Genomic DNA, 25628 nt, shown 5'->3' on the forward strand with positions numbered 1-25628 from the left:
GAGAGAGAGGGAGAGAGAGAATCCCAGGCAGGCTCTGCACTGTTAGCACAGAGCCTGATGGGGGGCTCGAACTCACAAACTGCCAGATCATGACCTGAGCCAAAATCAAGATGCTTAACTGACTGGGCCACCCAGGAACCCCACCAGACTCTCTTCTAAAGTGGGTACGTCATTGTATAGTCCCACCCACAGTGTCGGAGGGTTCCAGGTTCTCCACATCCTTTGCAGCACTTCTTACAGTCTGTCTTTTTTATTGCAGCCATCCTAGTGGGTGTGAAGTGTCATCTTACTATGGTTTTGTGAAGAGATTTTTCAAATTGAAAACTTTGTGTATTAGAAAGGGTTATCTATTGTGCATTGTATGTCTTTATTAAAGTCAATATTGGAGGGAATATGTAAGAATAATAAATAATGCAATTGAAATCACTTTAACACTGAAATAAATGATAATTATAAGAAGCAAATTTAAATTACTGTGGTGCCCGATCCTGACTTTTTTTGTATATTTTACCATATAAGCAAAGGCATTCGACCACATAAACAAAGGCAGCTCTCAGTTCGTGTTTAAGATGGTCTTTCTTTGCCATGTTCTGATGTTCATGTAAGTTGACTTGTAATTTGAAAGTGATTGCAAAATTACCAAGCTTTTTTTTCTTTACTAGAAAGAAATTTCTGAAATTTCTTTCCTAGAAATCCAGAAATCTTCTGGAATATCTGAATATTTTAAGATAATAAAAATGGACATGATTTCTTCTGGTAATATACATAATAATATGACTCGTAAATTGGGGAAAATGGACATTCAAGAACAGAATACTGTGTATTATTTTGTCTTTTGCTGATGATAAGCTTCTCCTTTTCACTCTGTCTCTGTTAGCTACTCTTTTTTTTTTTTTTTTAATTTTTTTTTTAACGTTTATTTATTTTTGAGACAGAGAGAGACAGAGCATGAACGGGGGAGGGGCAGAGAGAGAGGGAGACACAGAATCGGAAGCAGGCTCCAGGCTCCGAGCCATCAGCCCAGAGCCCGACGCGGGGCTCGAACTCACGGACCGCGAGATCGTGACCTGGCTGAAGTCGGACGCTCAACCGACTGCGCCACCCAGGCGCCCCCAGAGCATGAACGGGAGAGGGGCAGAGAGAGAGGGAGACACAGAATCGGAAGCAGGCTCCAGGCTCTGAGCCATCAGCCCAGAGCCCGACGCGGGGCTCGAACTCACGGACCGCGAGATCGTGACCCGGGCTGAAGTCAGACGCTTAACCGACTGCACCACCCAGGCGCCCCTCTGTTAGTTACTCTTAATAGCTTCTATGGATCCTTTCAGAAAACTTTAATACATATATATCCTTTTGTGGGGTGTTTTGCTCTTTGCTTTTTTTCACTTAGAAATTTAAGTTTTAAAGCCCCAGATGTTAAATTGCCTTCTACTTCTCTTAAATGATCAGATAATTAGCTTTTTTTACAGGCTGTTATAGGATCTTATTAAAGTAAATATCTCATTCTCTAAAGTGCATGCTCTTCATGAGAATGTCTAGGATATTGAAAGCATGTTGCGTTTTACATGAAGCATTCTGCCCAGAGTTGCTTTTTCTTAATATAATTACCGTGTAGTACATGGAGCACTTTTTCTTTCCCCATGGTCTCTCCTGCCAACATTTTGATAAAATCACCACTTGGGAAGAGGATGAGACAAAGGAGAGGAAAGGGGGAAGAATTTAATGATTGCTCATTTTTCCTTTTTTAAGTATTTACAGTTCATCTCTATTCAGGGATGAGTGTTTGTGCAGGAGAATGTTTAGTCTGTGGTCATATCAGCGATTAAAATGGTAAATCCAAAACCTATTTTAATGGAATGGGTATAGATGGGGAGTTGGTGGGGATCATTCTTCCTCATGTGTTTTGGTTAAGACTTAAGTACCTTACAGACATAGTAAACCTGCCCTATGCCAAATACTTGAGGAGACACGGTAATGTAACAGTTTCAACATCCTACAAGAAGATAAAGGGCAAGGAAATGAACAATAGAGACATTTATTGGGCATCTATATGTCCCAGGCACATAGTCAGGAAATGAAGACTTACTCTCCTGACAGCAGTGGGGCTGAAGTTTGAATCTAAGAATTTTTCCAGTTAGCTGGGCTGTGAGTTGGACTTTGAAAGGAGGCACAAGTATGTGTTAATATGTAGAAAGCAAAGTGAAGGACTTTTATAGAGGCATGGAGATGGGGATAATTAAATTTCATCTGGGGCACAGAAAAACAGCCTGTTCAGTTATCAAGTGGTACAGTATTAAGTAGCTGCTGTGGTTTAGTGATTTGATGAATGACATTGTGTGAATGGTGTTTGAAGATTATCTTATTAATAAGCCTAGGCATATATATATATATTTTAACAATCCAATAAACTTACTCAGTTTCCTAGTTATATGTGTACTGTACTTATTTGTTATAAGTGGGGTCATAAAATATGTAACTTTTTGAAAGTGGCTTTTTTTACTCAGTGTAATGCCCTTGAGGTTCATCCACGTAATGTGCATATTAGTATCTTGTTCATATTTATTGCTGAGTAGTATTTCTCTCTATGGGTGTACCATAGTTTGTTTAACCATTCACCTGTTGAAGGATATTGGGGTAGTTTCCAGTTTGAGGCTATTATGAGTAAAGCTGCTATGAACATTTATATGTAGGTTTCTGTGTGAACATCTGTTTTTATTTCTGTGAGATAAATACCCAAGCGTGAAAATGCTGAGTTGTACAAGTCCACTTTCAGTTTTAAAAGAAACGGCCAAACTATTCTCCAGAGTGACTGTACCATGGTTTTGTTTTTTGGTTTTTTTTTTGTATTAATCATTAGCAATGTAGGAATGATCCAGTTTCATCACGTCCTCACCAGCATTTACTGTTATCACTTTATTTGTTTTATTTTTTTTTTAATGTTTATTTATTTTGAGAGAGCGAGTGCGAACAGGGGAGGGGCAGAGAGAGATGGAGAGAAAGAAATCCCAAGCAGGCTCCATGCTGTCAGCACAGAGCCTGATGTGGGGCTTGATCTCACAAACTGAGATCACGACCTGAGCCAAAATCAAGAGTCAAACACTTAATCGACTGAGCCACCTAGGCACCCTGGTACTACTACTAATATTATTAATAATAATAGTGAATGGTTGATAATAATATCAATAATAATAAAGTGATTAGTCACTTTAAAAAACATTTTTGTTAAGCCATTCTGATAGGTTATCCATCTCCAATGAATTGCTTTTGCACCTTTGTCAGAAATCAGTGGGGCTTCAAATGTGGATGAATGAAGATGTGGTATATATACACGATGGAATACTATTTGGCAATGAGAAAGAATGAAATCTTGCCATTTGCAACTACGTGGATGGAACTGGAGGGTATTATGCTAAGTGAAATTAGTCAGTTAAAGACAAACTTCATGGGGTGCCTGGGTGGCTCAGTCGGTTAAGCGTCCGACTTCGGCTCAGGTCACGATCTCACCATCCGTGAGTTCAAGCCCCGCGTCGGGCTCTGGGCTGATGGCTCGGAGCCTGAAGCCTGCTTCCGATTCTGTGTCTCCCTCTCTCTCTGCCCCTCCCGTTCATGCTCTGTCTCTCTCTGTCTCAAAAATAAATAAACGTTAAAAAAATAAAAAATAAAAAAAAGACAAACTTCATGTGACTTCACTCATATGAGGACTTTAAGAGACAAAACAGATGAACATAAGGGAAGGGAAACAAAAATAATATAAAAACAGGGAGGGGACAAAACAAAAGAGACTCATAAATATGGAGAACAAACTGAGAGCTGCTGGAGGGGTTGTGGGAGGGGGGATGGGCTAAGTGAGTAAGGGGCATTAAGGAATCTACTCCTGAAATCACTGTTGCACTATATGCTAACTAATTTGGAGGTGAATTAAAAAAAAAAAAAAATCAGCAGGACTTATTTGTGTGAATCTATTTCATGGTTCTTTGTTCTGTTGTATTTTCAGCATACAGATCCTCTTCATATTTTATTGGATTCATACCATTTCATTCATACAGTATTTCATTTTGGGGGAACAGGTTTCCACTTATTTGTTGTTCATATATGGAAATGGGGTTGGTTTCTTGTATTGATTTTTTTTTTTTTTTTTTTTTTTTGGCAACCTTGCTAAACTGTCTTACAATTTCTAGGAGCTTCTAGATTTCTTGGGGTTTTCTTTATAGACAATCATATCATCTAAAATAAGGGCAGTTTTATTTCTTCTTTTCCAACTTGGGTGCTTTTTATTTCTTTTTCTTGCTTTATAATTATGGGTGACTAGTACTGTGTTGCCTAAGAGTGATGAGAATGGACAGCCTTGCCTTTTTCCCAGTTCAGAAGTATTCAGTCATTCACCATTAAGTATGTTGTTTGCTGTAAGGTTTTTTGTAGGTGTTCTTTATGAGGTTGAAGAAGCTCCCCTCTTCCTAGTTTGCTGAGAGCCTTTTATTATGAATGGTGTTGAATTTTTTAAGGATGTTTTTCTGTGTCAGTTGATACATGATTTTTTCCCCCCTTTGGCTTGTCAATATAATGTGTTGCAGTGATTGATTTCTTTTTCTTTCATAATGTGTCATCAGCCTCACATACCTGGAATGCATGGTGCTTGGTTGTGGTGCATTAGCTATTTTGGATTCAATGTGTTAATATTTTGTTAAGGATTTTACAGTTAATTTCATGAGAGACATTGGTCCGTAGTTTTCTTAATTCTTTGATGTCCTTGTCTGGTTTTGGTATTGGTAACGACTGATTTCATAAAATGGGTTGGGAGGTGTTCCCACTTCTTCCATTTCTGGAAAACATGTAAAATGACTTAATTCTTTTGTCAGTGTTTGGTAAAGTTCTGGGGATTTTTTTTTAAGAACTGTTCAATTACAAATTTGATTTCTTTAGTAGGGTTAGTATTATTCAGGTTATCTAGTTCATCTTGGCTGAGTTTTGATAGTTGTTTTCAAAGAATTGGCCCATTTTTTTTCTAAATTGTGGAATTAGGAACTGAAGTTGTTTGTGGTATTCTCTTTTTTGAAAATTTGAGGTAAAAGTCACATAACCATATCCACCATTTTATTTATTTTTTATTTATTTTTTAATGTTTATTTATTTTGAGAGAGAGAGAGAACACACTCGTGCCAGTGGGGAGGGGCAGAAAGAGGGTGTGGGGAGAGAGAGAGGGAGAGGGAGGGAGAATCTCAAGCAGGCTCCATGCTATCAACATGGAGCCTGATTCGGGCTCGATATCATGAATCTTGAGATCACGACCTGAGCCGAAATCAAGAGTGGGACGCTTAACCCACTGAACCACCCAGGTGCCCCAAAACCCACCATTTTAAAAGTGTGCATTTCAGTGTTTTTTTTTTTTTAGTATAGTCACAGGATTTTGCAACCTCTGTCTAAATCCAGAACATTTTCATTATCCCAGAAAGAATCCTGTTCCTCTTAAGCAGTAACTTTCGTTGTCTTCTTTTCCTAGCCCCTGGCAACTAGTAATATATTTTCTGTATGGATTTGCCTGATTTGGACATTTCATATAAATGGAGTCATACAATTTGTGGTTGGTTTATTTCACACAGCATAATGGTTTCAAGGTTAGCCATGTTGCATATATCAGTACCTGCTCCTTGGCTCGTGGTCCCATCATTCTGACCTCTGCTTCCGTTATCTCTTCTTCTCTGACTCTGGCTCTCCTTCCTCCCTCTTATAAAGAAAGACCCTTATAATTACATTGGGCCCACCCAGATCATCCAGGGTAATCTTCTCATCCTTGATTTAACATAATAACACATGCAGTCTTCTTGCCATATAAGGTAACATTCACAGGTTTCAAAGATTAGGACATGGACACTTTGTGGGGGACCATTATTCTACCTGCCACACGGACATTGGGTTTTTTGTTATTGTCCACTGCTCCCTGAGCTTCTATTCTTTCTCTTTTTCTTTCTTTTTGTTTTTTTTTCAGTCCATTTTCTCTCTGTTGTTTAGATTGAGTATACTATTGATCTTGTCCTCAAGTTCACCAAATTTATCCTCCATCATCTGTTAGTATCTAATTAGTATCTAGTAGGTACTATTAAGCCTATCCAGCACTTTTTTATTTTGGAAATTGCATATTTCAGTTGTACACGTAATTTCCATTTGGTGGTTTTAAAAAAATAACTTCTGTTTCTTTGCTAAAATTTTCTATTTTTTTATTTAGGGGAATTCTTAATTGTTTATCAAAGCATTTTTATGATGACTGCTTTAACATTTTTGTCGGATAACTCCAAATTGTGATTCACTTTGCTGTTGACATCAGTGTCGTGCTCTCTCTCATTCAAGTGTGTTTTTCCTGATTCTTGGTGTGCGATTTAAAAAAAAAATGTTATCCTGGGCATTTAAGATATTAATATGAGGCAACTCTTGATCCTGTTTAAGTCTTCTGTTTTAGTAGGCAATAACTCCATTTAGGTTTAGTGTGTAGGTCCTGGCCTGCTTTTGTGCGATCAGATGCTCTACCACTGAGCTATACCCACTCTGGCCTGCTTTTGTGAGCTGGGTAATTCCTATGATAATTTAGTTTTCAGAGCTCTGCATTGCTGTTCTCTTCTTTATTATTCTGGCATCACAGGAAGTCCTGCTTGATCTCTACAGGTGCTGCTTGCGCTGACTGGTGGGTGTGGGTCCCCATCTCTGCTACTGCTAGGGGCAGATTGCCTGGACATTGCCCCAGGTGGGCAAATCTGGTCTGCTTCCGTCTGGGGCTGGGGTGGAGACCCTGCTGATGTTGATGCTGTGATGACTGGGGATCCTCCACTGTCCGGGATAAGGACTGGGGAGTCTGTCTTCCCTCTAGGTCTCTGCTAAGCTTCCCCCTTCACAGTCTTTGGCCAAAAAGCAAGATTTTCTTGTTTGTCTGTCTGTGTTGGTGGTTCCGGGTTTCAGGCTGTTCTTGTGCCCAGCCATGGATATATGGGAGATAAAAGGAAAACCCATTGAACTCACAGTGGTGCTTTTCCTCACATCCCAAGGCCCCTGGCTCATCCACCTTCTACTTTTAGGGTCATCTTATGATTGTCTGATGAATTCTTTCTAGGGTATTCAGTTGTATTCAGAAGAGAGGAGCAGGGAAATGTGAGCCTGTGCCATCATACTCAGGAACTGGACCTGTAGCCTTTTGATTCTTCCTCCCTGCCAATATTTATTAGCAATTCTATGAAATGGTCAAAGGCCTTTGCTTTTATTGACACCCTGCTTTTTAGGGTGTCATCTGTTGTTGAGTGTAGGAACAAGATAAGGATTATTCTCTTGTTAAATTGTGTGGGAATTAGAAATGTCATGTTCTTATCTATTCATCTATTCATTTACTCATTTATGCATTTATCTTTAGGGAGCGGAGCAACGGCTGTGGTCCAGGCAGCGTACTGTGCCCCTAAAAAGGAGAAAGTGGCAATCAAACGGATAAACCTTGAGAAATGTCAGACTAGCATGGATGAACTCCTGGTATGCACATCTCCTATTTATTACTTGGAGAAATACACTTCTATGTATATTCGTGTTGGAGTGAAAAATAACCAGAAATTTTTTTATTGCTTTTCTGAAAAAAAGGTTAAGTAATGTTTTTTGTAAATTTGTAAAATAAGTAAGATATTATAAATTAAGTACTGTTTATTGTAAAATTTATAAAAATCCAGGGAAACAAAAAAATTAGTTGTAATCCTCTCATTCTGAGATTAATACTTGCTATATAGTTTTTTAGACTGTGTACATTTAAATATCTTTGTATTTTTATGATAATGTAGCCATCTACTTGTTCTTTTCATTGAAAATTTAATCAAATTTTTCTGTGTCTATATGTATGAATTAAAATGCTTTTCAGTATGTGTGTGCTTTTCCATTACGTAGGTAGACCACATTTTATTTAACCTATTTCTGGTATTGGACAATCTTTTTCTCTTTTTTATTGTTATAAACCTCGCTTCCTCACTCGTCTCTTTCCTTAAACTAGTATCATGCTGGTATCATGCAGTTACGATACCTGGGTTGAGTGGAATGTGCTTGAAAAGGCTTTGGCCTCCCAGGAACATGGTACCAGTCTGCATTCTGACCATTGATGCAAGGTGAGAGGCAGAATGACCCCCAAGCAGCATTGCCTTCTCCAAAGGCTGGGGAAAAAGAGAGGAAAGGGAGACTCAAGGATTAGTAGCTACAAGAGATGTTCGGTGGCATTAAAAGCTAGTCACACAGAGATTGTTTTGTACTTCTTTTATGAGCCCTGACACCCAGAGCTGTGGGTGTGTAGTCAGTTTCAGCAATAAGACATGAGGTAGATTTTCAAATCATTTCACTTTGTAAATCCTCAGTTTCTTTGGCTTAAAATGGAAATAATAGTATCTGTTTTGTGTACTTCATGAGGTCTTTCTTGAGGATCAAATGACCCAGTACCTGAAAACTATAAACTGCCATGCAAATGTGAACTAATATTGTTATTTTCTTAAGTATTTGTCTAAGATCATGTGCAGTTAGTGATAGAAAGACAGGAGTTAGGCCTGGGGTGATCTGCCAGTCCAGAAGTCTTTCCGCTCCCAGACTGGATTTAATTTCTGGTGTAACCTGCACTGAGTATCAGGGAAGACTGGAATAAAAGGAAAAGGGATAATAGAATTACACATTGAACTTTCAGCAGAGGAAACAGATGCATTTCTTTAGGAGTTGGTAATGTATGAGCAGAAGCTGAAAAGGAAAGTTTCTGGTATGATCTTGAGCCTCTCTGGTGAGAGAACATACACTTGAAGGGAGATGCTGCTGGAAATCCTACACAGTGATCTTGGATTTACGGATGTCCGCAACCCCTTAGGGCATCATTTGGATATTGAACTGCAGTGATCATACAAAAAGGCTATAAATCGTAAACTAATTCTTTTGAGGAAACACAGTTTTTTTTTTAATGTTAATTTTTGAGAGAGAGAGAGAGAGAGAGAGAGATAGCACCTGTGAGGGGCAGAGAGAGAGGGACAAAGGATCTGAAATGGGCTCTGACAGTGGAAAGCCTGATGCGGGACTCGAACTTACAAACTGTGACATCATGACCCGAGCTAACGTCAGACAGTTAGCTGACTGAACCACGCAGGTGCCCCTTGAGGAGAAACAAAATTTTTACCCTATATAATTAAGACCGGAATTTGAGAAGCCCAGTATGAATTTGTATCATTTGTCAGTTACTTTACATAACCCTTAAGGAGAGCTTAGAGGTGAATGAAAGTCTTGTTATTTATTACTTTATGATTAAAGAAATGAAAGTTCAAAGTTTAAATAACTTGACTGTGTTCATATGACCATAATAGCAAACATCTTTTCAGTGATAGGCACTTAAGTGTACTTTACCCTCCTAAGTGCCTCCCATGAGACAGGTAGTAGCTGCATTTTAGATGAAGGAAGTAAATCCTACGATAAGTGACAGGGTCCGGATTAAAAATCAGGTCTTTCTGAGTCAGGTCTATCGTTTTCTACTTCACATAATGCTAACTAATTATAATCTTGCTTCAAAAGTAGAACATCTGTTCTCAGATGTTTGACATCTTGAAAGAAATATTTGTCTATTAACACTAGGGCCTTACTTGTAGAGGCATGTGTGTTTGGCATAGCTCGGTAAAAGAAATAGGTTAGCTTTTTTGCCATGGGTTTGCCTCCAGAACACACGTGTCGTGAAAACCACCACTGAACCTAGACCAAAATGGGAAAAGACTCATATCAACATCGTCGTCATTGGACACGTAGGTTCGGACAAGTCAACCGCTACTGGTCATCCGATCTACAAATGTGGTGGGATTGACAAAAGAACTATCAAAAAATTTGAGAAGGAGGCTGCTGAGATGGGAAAGGGCTCCTTCAGGTATACCTGGGTCTTGGAGAAACAAAGCCCAACGTGAACGTGGTGTCACCATTGGTATCTCCCTGGGGAAGTTTGAGAGCAGCAAGTTCTACATGACCATCATTGATGCCCCGGGACTCAGAGACTTTATCAAAAATATGATTACAGGCACCTCTCAGGCGAATTTGAAGCAGGTATCTCCAAGAAGGGGCAGACCCGTGAGCATGCCCTTCTGGCTTACACACTGGGTGTAAAACAACTTATTGTCGGTGTAACAAAATGGATTCCACTGAGCCCCCCTACAGCCAGAAGAGATACGAGGAAATCGTTAAGGAAGTCAGCGGCTGCATGGAGGAAATTGGCTACAACCCCGACACCGTAGCATTGGTGCCAATTTCTGGTCGGAATGGTGACAGCATGCTGGAACCAAGTGCTAACGTGCCATTGGTTCAAGGGATGGAAAGTTAAGTGTCGAGTGGCAATGCCAGTGGAACCACGCTGCTTGGAGCTCTGGATTGCGTTCTGCCACCTGCTCGTCCAACTGACAAGCCCTTGCATCTGTCCCTCCAGGATGTCTACAAAGTTGGTGGTATTGGTACTGTCCCTGTGGGTCGAGTGGAGACCGGTGTCCTTAAGGCAGGCCTGATGGTCACTTTTTCTCCAGTCAGTGTTACAACTGAAGTTAAAGTCTGTTGAAATGCACCATGAAGCTTTGAGTGAGGCTCTTCCTGGGGACAACGTGGGCCTCAGTGTCAAGAACGTATGTGTCAAAGATGTTCGTCGTGGCAGTGTGGCTGGTGACAGCAAAAGTGACCCACCAATGGAAGCAGCCGGCCTCCCAGCTCTGGTGATTATCCTGAACCATCCAGGCCAGGTCAGTGCCGGATATGCACCTGTGCTGGACTGTCACACAGCTCACATCGCCCGCAAGTTCGCTGAGCTGAAGGAGAAGATGGACCGTCGTTCTGGAAAAAAGCTGGGAGATGGTCCTGAGTTCTTGAAATCTGGTGACGCTGCCATCGTTGATATGGTTCCTGGCACGCCCATGGGTGTCGAGAGCTTCTCTGATTGTCCTCCTCTGGGCTGTTCGCTGTTGGTGACATGAGACAGACGGTTGCTGAGGGTGTCATCAAAGCGGTGGACAAGAAGGCAGCTGGAGCTGGCAGAGTCACCAACTCTTCCATAAAGCTCAGAAGGCTAAATGAATATTATCCCCAATACCTGCCACCCCAGTCTTAATCAGTGGTGGAAGAATGGTCTCAAAACTGTTTGTGTCGGTTGGCCATTTAAGTTGAATAGTAAACGACTGGTTAATGACACCAATGCATCGTAAAACCTTCAGAAGGAAAGGAGAATGTTTTGTGGACCATTTGTTTTTTTTGTGTGTGGCAGTTTTAAGTTACTAGTTTTTAAAATCAGTACTTTTTAATGGAAACAATTTGGCCAAAAACCTGTCACAGAATTTTGAGACCCACTAAAACGAAAGTTTAATGAGAAAGAAAAAAAAAAAGAAATAGGCTAGATCTCCATCATTTTGCCCACCTAGTCCAATAAGCTCTAGATTGCAAATATAGTATTTATATATTTGACAAATAAGTGAAGGGAGGAGGAGAGTGACTTGTAGTAAAGCACATTTAAGATAATTGGCTTTTTTGGGGCGCAAACAAGTAAGGTCCCACCAAAGCCTGAAGAAACATCAGGAATATAAAGAATGTTGGATTTATGTGTGGTATTTGTAGGGTCAGGAGCTGAGATCTGAGTGAGAAGGGCTCTGTTTCTGAGAGTCGAGAAGCCCTTTAAGTTTATCTTAAAAATCTTTTAGATCAACATACCAAACTTTTGGTGTTGTGATTTTTAATTTTTTTTTTCAAAATTATCTTTACAATAACGTAGAAAGGGTGCTGACGCGAACCAGATTATAGGTGCGTATCCCGTGTGACAGTTATCAGTGAGGAGGCAGAATAGCGCTCCTTTCTTTTGTCAAAATGTTTTCTTGTCTGACAGCCTTTGCTAAGTGTGATTGGGAAATCAGCTGTCAAATTTTCCTACATTTATTTTCTCCAGAGTTATTATTCACAGGCACACTATGCAGTATTTTGAGCTTTTTCTCTTCTCTGGTAGATACTAGGACTAGATTCATTGGACAAACACTTGAGGGGAACATGAAGAGACTTAAAATGTCTTTCTATCTACTAGGAGGCTCACAATCCGGTTGAAGAGTTAAAACTCTCGGGATGCCTGGCTGGCTCAGTCGGTTAAGTGTCTGACTCTTGATCTCAGCACAGGTCTTGGTCGTGAGTTCAAGTCCTGCGATGGGCTCCACCCTGGGCATGAAGCCTATTTGGGGGGGAAAAAAAAATGTAAGACTCTTGTGTCCTATACAAGGCCAAGCATGACAAACACCTGGAAGAGGTATTAAGTACTTTGAAGTAAGAGAGGAGGCATCCTCCTGGTTACAAAAATGGAGACCTCCGTGGAGATGTTTGTGTTCTGGCCCACCAGAGCTGGGGGATACTTTGAACAGAGATAGAAACCTTACTAGGCAGGGGTGTAGAGTTGGGAAAGAATTCTTTTTATGTATATATTCATAAATATTAATATCCCTGAAACGTTTTCATAAAATAATTTTAATTATGTGGGGCACACACTGATTTTCTATTTCTTTTTTTGTTTCTAACATTACCTACTTAAGTTTGTTTCCTGGCCCATGTGGGTTGCAGCCCATAATTTGAGGTACACTGGGCCATACAAAGAGGTATTAAGATTCTAAATTCAGGCAGTGACAGTAATAATGGAAAGGAAGGCACATTCCCTAGACATTTTATTATTTTATTTTATTTATTTTTTAAAGTTTATTTATTCATTTTGAGAGAGAGAGAGCGAGAACAGCAGAGGGTCAGAGAGATCTGAACTAATTCCAAGCAGACTCCACACTGTCAGCGCAGAGCCTGATGCGGGACTCAAACTCAAGAACCACGAGATCATGACCGGAGCCAAAACCAAGAGCTGGACGCTTAACCAACTGAGTCACCCAGGTGCCCCCTGCTCAGACATTCGATAGATGGAAGAATTGTTTGTTTCATATTGAGCATTCCATGAGGGCAGGGACTTTATTGTGTTCACTCTGTATGAGTGAATAACTTAACATCACTTGGGGGCCTGACTGAATGGTGTGAAACATATGAAAACTGCTTGCATTGGGGTAATCAGAAAATCAGGAGTAAATGTTACAAATGGAGATGCGTTCCAGGAATGAAAAGTGATCATTAAGCAATACTTGAGAGCTTCCGGTGGAGAACGAAGTCCACACAAAAGCTGTGGCAGCAGCAGGTAACGGGACTGTCAAGAAAGCACTTTTAGTAGGGGGGTGGAATTCGTTTTGATGTGGAAGGGAGCCACTGGGAAAATTGAGTCAGGAATATAGCACTCTTGCAAAACACTTACATACGTGTTTTTCCTTTTGAACTGAAAAGGAAAAGGATAATTTCAGTGGGAGTTAAGATAAAGGAACCCTCCCTCCCACCCCTTAAAGGAATAGACGAGAAGGAAAGAAATCTTTAAGGCCCTTTCGGTTTTTGAATTTGATGGTTCTCTGATAGTCTCCTGTTAGAAGACCCTTTGTGAGCTGTCCCTGCCCACCTACCACCCCGCCCCCCGCCACGCCCCAGAGTAAAGTTGAAAACCCTTAGTTTCAATTTAAGACATTGGACAGTTTGACCCCAACTCTGTGCATGAATTTTCACACTGTCTTACCTCCCTCATCCAGTGAGTCACCAAGTCCTATGGTTTATACTTATGCAGCATAGCTCTTGACTCCTCCCTGTCTTTCCATTCATATTGCCACTTATTTTTTTTTTTTAGCATTCTGTTTTTTAAAATTATTTTTAGATGTTTATTTTGAGAGAGAGAGAACATGTGCACAAGTCGGGGGAGGGCGGAGAGAGAGAATCCCAAGTAGGCTCCACATTGTCAGCCCAGAGCCTGATCCTGGCCTCAGTCTCATGAACCCGGAGATCGTGATCTGAGCCAAAATCAAGAGCTGGATGCTCAACAGACTAAGCCACCCAGGCGCCCCTAAAACTATATTTTGAGATCGTTTTAAACTTCTAGAAGAGTTGCAAAAGAAGTACAGAAAGTTCCTGTATGCTGTTCACCCAGGTTCTCCTGACAGTAACATAACCACAGTGTAAATACCCAAACCGAGTAACTAGTTATTTATAATTTTTCAGGCCACCATTGTCCCTCACCCAGGTCATAGCAACAGCCTTAGGCAGTATCATTGCCTCTAGGCTCGCCTTCCCACACTTATTTTCTAATTGTAGCTAGAGTGTTTTTATGAAATGGCATATATAGTTAAACCTCTGATGCCTTCCCTTTGCTGTTAAGATGAAGCCTGAATTCTTGAACACACTTACGCTGTCCTTTATGATACGGTCCCAAGTAACTCAACAGTCAAACCTGTTAAAACTTACAGGAAGCCATCCCTGATTATCACTCCTATTTTTTGGTAATTGGCCTCTCCAGTGAAATCACGTAGCATCTAGTACTTCTCCTGTCAAACTATTTATCATTGTGTGTTGTTAAATTAGTATTGGTCTGACTTCTTCACTCGACTATAAGTTTCTTGAGGGCTCACCCTCGTAGTCAAGCACCTAGCACTGGCGCCTGGCACATTGGTAAATGTCTGTTGAAAGCATGAACTGCTTGCCTTAGACAGGTTTACTCATTGCATCCTAAAATATGTCTTGCGTATTTCATCTTTTGTGTGGTGTGTGCCTCTCACCTTCTGCTGCCATTTCCCTATATCCTACCGCACTAAACCTCGTTCTTACCTCCTTTGCAAGGACTTCTTGCCTACCTTCATTGTTCTTTCCAGAGGATTCTTGTAACGTGCTATCTTTACAACTTGCTGGCAATATATGTTGTCCTATATATTCCCTCTCCTATGTACTTCTCATCTCCTTTAATCTTCATAGCACTATGTCAACAGGCAGGTGCTGACTTTAGTTTTACTTAGGTTTTAGTACAGAAGACTGTGCTGGTGACTTTGGAGGTTGGAAAAATGCGTACGGCAAGGTCCTTGCTATAAAGGAATTTACCTTCAAGTAGAAATGATAAGAAAAACTAAGGTTCACAGAGCACTGCTTTTGAATCAGAGCCTATGGGCAACTTTTACACAATTGGTTCTACTGTACAAAGACCAAGGGCATAGGGCAAGTACAGTAATTGAATAAGTAAAAAGTTGTATAAAATAATATTTAATTCATTCGATAAATATTTGTTGAAGGTGTACTGTGTGCCAGGCACAGTGTTAAGTGCCACGAATACAGAGTCTTAGCTTTCATTGAGCTTAAAGTTTTGTGAAGGATACAGAAAAATAAATAAGCAGTTACCATATAATATGATAAGTTCTGCAGTGTTTAGGGAATCTACTTTTTTGTGTGGATTTTTAAACATTCAAGTATAATTAACAAACACTGTTATATATTAGTTTCAGGAGTACAGTATAACGATTCAACCATTTTGTACAATACTCAGTGCTCACGATAAGTATACTCTTAATTCCCTTTATGTATTTCACCCCCCCCACACACACACACACTTCCCCTTTGGCAACCACCAATTTGTTCTCTGTGTTTAAGAGTCTGGTTTTTTTTGTCTGTCTCTTTATTTTCTTGGTTTTGTTTCTTAAATTCTGTATATGAGTGAAATCATATGTTGTCTTCCTCTGACATATTTCACTTGGCCATTATACCCTCTAGGGCCATCCATGTTATTGCAAATGACAAGATGTCATTCTTTTTTAGGCTAATAGCCCAGTGTGTGTGTGTGTGTGTGTGTGTGTGTGTGTGTGTGTGTGTGTGTGTGTAATATGCACCAGCTTGCATTTAGGGATCCACTTTTGGAAGTACTTGCTTTCAGGAGCTCTCAGTCCACCAGGGAGGAACAGATAAGTAAGCACCCAATGCACTATCCAGTACATATGGGCTGTGATGTAAAGAGATACACAGGGAGTTTGGAAGCAACCTTGGGGAACTGGTGGAAATGATATTTTGGCTAGATCAGAAGGAAGAATTGGCATTTTTAGCTAGGGTAAAATAATGATTGAAGTCTACTTGAGGCATAGGGAACAATAGGGTTAAATATCCATGGTTGAAGAAGCGTGCTCACCTGAAGTTTACTGTGGCTGGATTGTAGAGGGTATTTTGGGGTAGGGTCAGTGAAGGGAGTAGGATTGAGACTGGAGAGGTAGGCAGGGCCCAGATCACTCAGGGCTATATGAGGCATTGTGTCTCACCCAGCCTAATTTAAATGCATAACCCCAAGGTTGTAGATAAACTTAGAGGGTGCTCAGGTTTCTACTTTGGATTTAGTTTATGACCTTGTCCTGCTTCAGGAGATTTCTTTTCAGAGTGAGAATTGTTAATTAATTCACAAAAATGGGATGAAACGATATTTTCAAAATAAAACAAAACCCACAAACCAAAAAGGAACCTCTACCTGAATAGACATTTTCCCAAAGAAGACCTACAGATGACCAACAGGCACGTGAAAAATGCTCAACATCGCTCATCATCAGGGAAATGCAAATCAAAACCACCTCACACCTGTCAGAATGGCTTAAAATCAAAAAGACAAGAAATAACAAGTGTTGGTGAGGATGTGGAGAAAAGGGAAGGAACCCTCGTTACTACTAGGGATTCAAACTGATATAGCCACTGTGGAAAACAGTATGGAGGCTTCTCAAAAAATTAAAAATAGAACTACCATATGAGCTAGTAATTATTCCACTACTGGGTATTTACCGCCTAAAAATGAAAATACTAATTTGAGAAGATACTTGCACCCCTGTGTTTATTGCAGCATTACTTACCATAGCCAAGATTTGGAAGCAACCCAAGTGTCCATCTATAGATGAATGGATAAAAAAGACGTGATTTTTACACAGACACACACATGGTGGAATACTACTCAGCCATAAAAAATAATGGAGTCCTGCCATTTGTGGCAACGTGGATGGGCCTAGAGGGTACTATATTAAGTGAAGTAGGTCAGACAAAGAAAAACAAATGCCGTGTGATTTCACTTGCATGTGGAATCTAACAACCAAAACGAGAACAAACAAAAAACAGACTGCTAAATACAGAGAACAATCTCACTGTGGGGGCGCAGGGTGATGGGTGAGCTAGATAAAGGAGATTGAGAGATATAAACTTCCAGTTATAAATAACTAAGTCACGGAGATGGAAAGTCCAGCATGGAGAATATAGTCAATAATATTACAATAATATTGTATGGTGACCACACTTACCGTGGTGAGCAGTGAGTAATGTACAGAATTGTCAAGTCACTGTGTTGTATACCTAGAACTAATACAATATTGTATTTCAACTATCTTTCAATAATAAAAATACATTTTAAAAACAGAATAAAGACACTTTAAAACAAGCAAAACAAAACAAAAACCACCCTCTGTTTATTAGTCATTATGCTCTGTGGCTGTAAAGCCAGATTTCCCAAGATGCTTTTTCAAGAGCACCTTGAAGTAACAATGTGTGTCCCCACGGAGGCCTTTGCGGTGTTGTGTGAGGCTGTGATAAGTAGTGCATGTTTCTAGTTTCAAAGATTATGAGTGGAATGACTAGTCAGAATGGACTGAGGGAAACAGGGTTTTTTTTCGTTTAACTCTTCTCAAGGAGGTCAGAGCCATGGAGATCTCACAGAGGTTTAAGCCAGTCTTGGATTTACAAATCTGAATTCACTCGTAGTGTTGTTTCAGGCTTGCGTATAATAAATTAATCATATTTTCTCTTCCTTGTAGAAAGAAATCCAAGCCATGAGTCAGTGCCATCATCCTAATATTGTGTCTTACTACACGTCTTTTGTGGTAAAAGATGAGCTGTGGCTAGTCATGAAGCTGCTAAGTGGAGGTGAGTAGAGTATGGTGAAACGCTAACTTCCGTTGGTTGGAAAGGTAATGAAAATATCCGGTTGGTTTTTTCCTGGTTTGGTTTTCGGGCACATTGGCATTTGAGGAGATGCTGAGGACTTAGTATCTGCTAAAGATGGGAGGGTATGGGCCGAGACAGGTTTCACACGTTGCATTTGGTCGCCATGCCTCTGAAGCCTCACTCCATCTCTGATGGTTCCCCACAGCTTCCTTTGTGCCATGACAGCAACTTGTTGAAGGTTCTGGTCAAGGGTCTGGCAATAACTTCTTTTAGAATGACCCGCATTTTGGATTTATCTGGTTATTTCTTCCTGGTGATATTTAACTCGATTTGTTTCCCTTGCTTTCTTACAAATTAAAAATTGGACCCAAAGGCTTGATTCGATGTAAGTTCGAAATTTTTGGACAGTATTTTGTGGGTGATGCTGTGTTCATAGTGCATCACACCAGGAAGCGTTGCTTTCTGGTTATATCTTTAATGGTGATGTGACTTTCGATTGCTTGAGATTTTGATAGCCAGACCTCACCATGGAAAAGTTAACTTGTTCCCCTTTGCAGCTAGCGAGTAATCTGTGAGGTGATACTTGGGCACTGAGAGTATCCAGTTCCCCACCTTTTTTTTTTTTTCCCATTTTTTAAAGTTTATGTGTTTATTTTGGAGACAGCGAGAGAGAGAGAGACAGAGAGAGAGACAGAGAGGGCATGAACAGGGGAGGGGCAGAGAGAGAGAATCCCAAGCAGGTTCTGCACTGTCAGCGCAGAGCCCTACGTGGGACTCAGTCCCACCAACCGTGAGATCATGACCTGAGCCGAAACCCAGAGTCAGTCGCTTAACTAACTGAGCCACTCAGGCGCCCCTCCCCCCTTACTCTTTCCTTTAATGATTTTAGCATCCATTCACAGTCCTTGTTTGAATTAATTATTCTGTCAAGGATTGCAGAATGGTGACTTTTCTCATTGCATCCTTTCTTTTACATCTGTAAACTTGGCATTGTTCTGTGTAAAGGAACTTTACCTCGTTAACTGGAGCTCTTTGGGTAATCTGTATTGTGGTTCCTACTAAAAATGCAAGATAAATAATTGATTTTTTTTTTCAGTACTAATTTTCAGAGTAAAGAGTTGATTTAATACTCACCTCCAGTGGTAGCAAATAGGGTTTGTTTGTTTTTTTCCTTTTTCCTGTTGGGTAAGGCTTTCATTTTTTTTTTGAGTGTCATCATAGACACAAGGAATTTTATATATTTAGTGTCTTTCAATGTAGTTTTACTCTCTTCTTTGGATGCTCAGGTCATCCAAAATTTTGTCATTAGGACTCCCTTTAAGCTTATTCCTGTGTCCTTTTGACATGAATGCGTTAGTCTTTGGTTACTTCCTTGTTTTTTGGTTCAGGATTTCCTAGGGTCACGTTTATATTACTTTTCTTAGATCCACAATCAGCCAATACTCCAAGGAGTTCTGATTTTTGTTAGGGGAAAGGTATTTAGAAAGCATAAGTAGGATGTTTGGTCATTGCTACATCATTATCATCACTTCTAGTTGAAAGAGCTTAGAAATATATTAAAAATTATGATTTGGAATTAATATTTCCATTTCGCGTTTAACATTATAGACTTTTGAAGCTTCTTTGAAATTATACGTGAATCTCTTTTCTCTTATACAGAAAATTTTGGTCCCCAGTATTATGATTAATTATGGTGCTTTATCCTGCCATATGTATACAGTTATTTCTGCTTAAGTCCTTAGAATAAAATGTAAGTATTACTGATGGCCAGAAGCAGACCATTGTCACTAGATTGGACATTTTGTTGTTATGGTTATCTGAAGGCCCAAGTCACGTAGTAAATTAGACATTTTGCCAAAGCACGGATTTGAATCGTGGCGAGATTGGGAGGACTAGTGAGTGATGGAGCCACCCGACCTTCCCATCACTGTGCTGCTTGGTTTTTGTTTGCATGTGTATTTTGTGTGGGAGCATGATTTTCCATTTTAGAATTGAACACTTGACTTCCCTAGCGAGGCCATAAAGGAAAGAGCATAGGCTTTAGAATTAAATTCCAACTTTCCTACTTAGCCGGTTTATGTCATTGGGCAAATTATTTAAACCCTTTGAACCTGTTAACTTTTCTGTCAAATGGGGATACCTTTCTGTATTTTAGGTATTGGGGAGTAGTAATTGAGATGACGTACGTCAAGCATCTATAATTGTGCTGACATGTAGATGCACAAGAAATTGAGTCATTAATAATAATCCCATGTTATTTGATGCTTTTCAGTGTAGCCAGAATCATCTTTTTGTTTCAATCCCATTAGTGACACACTGGAGAAACTGGATTGCTTTGTTAAAGGCCTTGTTCATATGATGGTTGGAATCCTTGCTAACACCAACCACCTTTCAAGATGGTGGTCAAGCATGGTTCTTTCAGTATGGACAGATATGGGAATATTAGGTAATACTGTATCTTTCATTATTGATCACCTATAGCATAATTTTCTTTATTTGTAACTTACAAAAATGTGTAATACAGAGTTTTTAATGTTTTGCTGAAAAGTCCTCTGATGAATAGCAATACTTTGTCTGCTTAATTCTTTCATCCATACCTGTATGCCAGCCCATCCTTTCTGCTACTCCTGAGCAGAATGAATGTATATTTTTTAAGAAATCCCCGTTTCTTCTGCAGGGAGTATATATCCTGATCTCAGAAGGGGCAGGACATGTAGCTGTGTGGGACATCTATTAAATGTACCTTTCTGCCTCTCCTCGTCTTAGGTTTACTGGAACAGTGCCCAATTTTTCCAGCCTAGGACTCAGCACGTTTCCTGGGGGATAATTTTCAAACGTGTTCCAGCTGTTAACTCTTTTTATAATTACTTACCTTTTTTTTTTTTTTTTTTGAGTCAACGTAATCTTACATCTAAGCCTTTAAAAATATTAAAGAATTGCATCTTTTTTTAGGAAAATGAAATCTTGCTTGTTTTAGTCAGAAAGTGAATAAACATTTAAACTGAAGAGATACATTAAATACTTTTAGAAAACAAAAGCTAGACCTGAGCACAGCTTCAAAATGTTTTTTTTTATTATTTATTTATTTATTTATTTTAATGTTTATTTCTGAGACAGAGAGAGAGAGAGAGACAGAGCATGAGCAGGTGAGGGGCAGAAAGAGAGGGAGACACAGAATCTGAAGCAGGCTCCAGGCTCTGAGCTGTCAGCACAGAGCACGACGTGGGGCTCGAACCCACCAACTGTGGGATCATGACCTGAACCAAAGCCGGACACTCAACCGACTGAGCCACCCAGGTGCCCCTAAAATTGTCTTTAAAATACAGAGAAACTGTGCCAAGATTTATTGCTCATTTAAAATTCCATTCATCAGATTACTTACTGATCACCACTGCATTGGTGAATCATGTTCCTTGCTCTTATGGGCCTCATAGCTAATAAGGAAAAGTTACAATTAAATAAGTATAAGTATGTAGAGTATCAGGAAGAAGTATCAGGTACCAGGAGACTGTATTTTATTGAGGGAGAATGGGTGTGGTGGGGTTAACAAAGACTTCCCTCAGGAGGTGACGTTCAGCTGAGACCAGAGGAATAGGTAATAATTAGCCAGGTAATGTGGTAAGTGGGCGTGATTTCAAGGGAAGGATGGGAGAAGTGATCCAGATAGAGGGAACACCATGCAGAGAAGGTTCTGGAGGCAGGATGGAGGAGTATGGTATGTCTTGCGAAACTGATGGGGGCCTACAGAAGGAGCAGAGAGAGTGAGAGGAGAAGACCATTGATAAGCAGAGGCTCCCTTTGAGTAATTAAGTCATGTGAATAACCAGAGTTAACAGAAATATGTTTAGGCCATCTTCTTTCACATCAACTTTTTTTAGCCAAAATATATAAAACAAAAGCATATTAAAAAAAAAAAAGTCCATTTATTTAGAGAGAGCACACGTCTACACGCGTGCAGAGGGATGGGGCAGAGAGAGAATCTCCAGCAGGCGTGGCACTGTGAGCACAGAGCCTGACGCGGGGCTCGGACTCACGGACCGCGAGATCGTGACCTGAGCCGAAATCAAGAGTTGGGTGCTTAACCGACTGAGCCATCCAGGTGCCCCCAAATTTCTTTCTTTTTAAAAAAAAAATTATTTTAGAGAGAAAGTGTGAGTGGGGAGAGGGGCAGAGGAAGAAAGACAATCTTAAGCAGGCTCTACCCTCAGCACTGAGCCTGACGTGAGTTTCAATCCTATGACCCTGAGATCATGACTGGAGCTGAAGCCAAGAGTCGGACACTCAACTGACGAGCCATGCAGGTGCCCCATAAAAAGAAAAGCATATTGGGGTGCCTGGGTGGCTCGGTTAGGTGTCTGACTTCAGCTCAGGCCACGATCTCACGGTTTGTCAGTTCAAGCCCAGCATCAGGCTCTATGCTGTCAGCACAGAGCCCACTTTGAATCCTCTGTCCCTTCTCTCTCCTTGCCCCTCCCCTGCTTGCACTCTCTCTCTCTCTGTCTCTCAGATAAACTTCTAAAAAAAACCAGAAGCATATTTTTCATCTAGCAACATGTACTGACGTAGAATTTAATAAGCTAATTAAATCATAATCTGAGTTGCAGCTGTCACTCTCACACCCATCAACCCGGTGGACGTCATGGTTAAAATAAGTTGAATTTCGTGTGTCAGTATTATAGTCATTTCTTAATGCCTCCTTATAACTGTAATATTCTTCTGTGAATTAATCTCTGATGTTGAGTGTTGAGATTTTAGTATAGGAAGTTAATCTTCAGAAATTGGAAGCAGTTCTGATCTAAAGAGCTATTTCTGCAGCTTATTAGCACCAAACTGCAATGTAAGAGTTTTAGAAATCAAAGTAATTAAGAAAGTTTCTGAAAGGAGAAGAGAGAATTACCTGTTCGGCTTAGAGTGATGACTTGTAGCAATGCAGAAATCTAATTTAAATTCACTGTCTTAGTGAATTATTTTGTTGTTTAGAGATGCTCTCAACTTTGTCATCTTCTAAGACATAAAGAAAAGTATGGGAAGTTTTTCATTTTCAAGTTTATTTTATTTTTATTTTTGAGAGAGAGCGAGCTGGGGAGGGACAGAGAGAAAGGAGGATAGAAGATACGAAGCGGACTCTGTACTGACAGCAGAGAGCCCGACATGGGGCTTGAGTTCGTGAACCGTGAGATCATGACCTGAGCTTGAAGTTGGAACCTTAACCGACTGAGCCACCCAGGTGCCCCAAGTATGGGAACTTCTTTGATCTAAGCAGGACCCGAGTGAAATATCTGGTGTTAATAATAGGGACCATCTTTGGTTGTTCAGGCAACAACGGAGGGGTATGTCTGTTTGTCTGAAGTGGAATATTCAGCCCAAGCAAATTTGACCCCTTTGAAACCTTCCATGGCTCAGGAAGAAAACGAACAAAACCCAGTGGCTGAATATTGGTTAAAGCTTCTTGGCAGAAATTCTGATAACTAAAATGAGCTAATTTCAGATTCAAAGAGTGTTGTTTCATAAAAGTAAACTGAGGCAATAAACATGTTGACTGAATAATTTGATTGAGCAATATAATTAGGAGATTTCACAAGGGCCTTAACCCGGAAGCTCCTTTGCTACTTTTTCAAAAGTATTTTAATATGTAATAATGATATTCTTGGACAGTAAAAGTTTTGCATTGCTTTTTTTTTTTTTTTTATTATTTAAAAAAAATTTTTTTTTTCAACGTTTATTTATTTTTGGGACAGAGAGAGACAGAGCATGAACGGGGGAGGGGCAGAGAGGGAGGGAGACACAGAATCAGAAACAGGCTCCAGGCTCTGAGCCATCAGCCCAGAGCCCGACGCGGGGCTCGAACTCACGGACCGCGAGATCGTGACCTGGCTGAAGTCAGACACTTAACCGACTGCGCCACCCAGGCGCCCCATGCATTGCTTTTTAAATGTTCTGTGCCATAGGCTAGGAAAGCAGACATGAGATGGATTTTTGGAATAGGTGTTTACATTTTAACTTTTCACTTTGTTACCAAATTTCTACTTATTCCCTCTTGTTTTCCATTCTCCTTGCTATTACTCTGAGAAATGCTTAGGTTTCAATGGACAGTGTTCATCTAGGAGCCTAGGTTGTTAAAATACACCTTTCTGGGCCCACTTTAGATCTCTTGAATGACAGACAGTGTGTGAGATCTGGAAATCTGCACTGTTAACTGCTTTGCCAACTAATTCTTTCATGTGTTAAAGTTTGAGATCTGATTATCTGTGTAAAATATTTCTTCCAGATCGTGCCCAAGGATATAAGACGGTGCATGCTGTTACAACCTTCCCTTTTTATTCTTAATTTTCTTTAGGTGTTAATTGATTCATCCAGTGATAATCTGCAGTCTTCTTTTGCTTAGCGTATCTTACCTTCACCTTTCTTAGTTGATATGAAGACTTCTGTGTAATTTTGATATTTGAGGAGGGAGGATTATAAGCACCATCATCATGTTGGATGCTACAAGATGCTGAAGAAATCATATGGGAACAAATGGGTACTTTCTAGGACTAAATTTATCAATTAAAGGTAAAGGTCTTGGTGGCATGATTATCCCTCCACCAATAAAAATTATATTGTTGGGAGATTGAATTGGAGAAGAAATTTTATACCACGAAAGAGGGGGCTTTTTATGTAGCTTGTTAAAAATGTCTGTTATGAACGTAGACTGGGGATGTGCACTGCTTTAATTTCCCCATTGATCATTGGTGTTGTGAAATCATTAAAAATCTTTTAAGATTTTTTTTTTAATGTTTATTATTTTAGAGAGACAGACACGCAGAGCATGAGCAGGGGAGGGGTAGAGAGAGAGAGAGAGACAGAATGTGAAGCAGGCTCCAGGCTCTGAGCTGTCAGCACAGAGCCCATCGTGGGGCTCGAACCCACGAACCGCAAGATCATGACCTGAGCCAAAGTCGGACCCTTAACCGACTGAACCACCCAGCAGCCCCGATCTTTTAAGATTTTAAAAAGGAGTTCCTGGTTCAAACTCTTTTTTTTTTTTTTTTTTTTTTAACGTTTATTTTTGAGACGGGGAGAGACAGCATGAATGGGGGAGGGGCAGAGAGAGAGGGAGACACAGAATCTGAAACAGGCTCCAGGCTCTGAGCTGTCAGCACAGAGCCCGACACGGGGCTCGAACTCACGCACTGCGAGATCATGACCTGAACCGAAGTCGGATGCTTAACCGACTGAGCCACCCAGGCACCCCTCAAACTCTTTAAAAATACAGATCTAATAACCTTTTATGTACCCTAGGTCTTTATTGCTCCATTTTCTTGATCTACCAGACTGGAAATTCCCAGAGTCAACTGTTGTGCCATGTGTATCTTGACATATTTTGTGGCACCCAGTTCTAGATCTTGCATATAATATGGCCAAATTGTTGAATGAATACATTGTGTTAGTTTTTAATTCCTAGTAGGAATTTTCCCCTCTGCATTCCCTATTTTCGTTATTCTTTGCATTACAAACGTGTATCTCAATTGGCGTTTATACAAATGTCTTCTTACTAAGCAGTTCTTATGTGGCCTGGATTTCTCAAAAAAATGAGACATATGGCCTGGTGGTATAGTGACTTTGCTTTGGAGATTAATATGTGATTGATTAAGCAGAACTTTTAAAATGTCTCCTTTAGGCCTCCCCCTGTGTGAGTCACAGTCTTGTGAATCCCAGCAATAAAGAGGGGAAAGTCTGAATAGTGTATTAGAAAGCACCACCTGGGATCTGGAGCCTCCCTGGTTCACTGTCTCCAGAAAGTAAACTGCCTGTCTTCCTGCTGGACA

At 40.2% G+C, this 25628-nt stretch overlaps 1 protein-coding gene across 2 annotated transcripts in view; it reads left to right on the forward strand.

Moving 5' to 3' along the window:
- OXSR1 (oxidative stress responsive kinase 1) overlaps positions 1-25628 on the forward strand; it is a 104649-nt gene that overhangs the window by 15033 nt on the left and 63988 nt on the right. Inside the window, exons 2-3 of one of the 2 annotated variants that reach the window (XM_047874963.1) lie at positions 7388-7500; positions 17691-17799. In XM_047874963.1, coding sequence (XP_047730919.1) covers positions 7388-7500; positions 17691-17799 — 222 coding nt within the window. Of the gene's footprint in view, positions 1-7387; positions 7501-17690; positions 17800-20129; positions 20267-25628 lie in introns of those variants that run through there. The other variant, XM_047874964.1, reaches the window with a different exon arrangement.

Source organism: Prionailurus viverrinus, chromosome C2 (assembly GCF_022837055.1).
Source record: "Prionailurus viverrinus isolate Anna chromosome C2, UM_Priviv_1.0, whole genome shotgun sequence".
In the NCBI taxonomy this organism is placed as follows: Eukaryota; Metazoa; Chordata; class Mammalia; order Carnivora; family Felidae; genus Prionailurus; species Prionailurus viverrinus.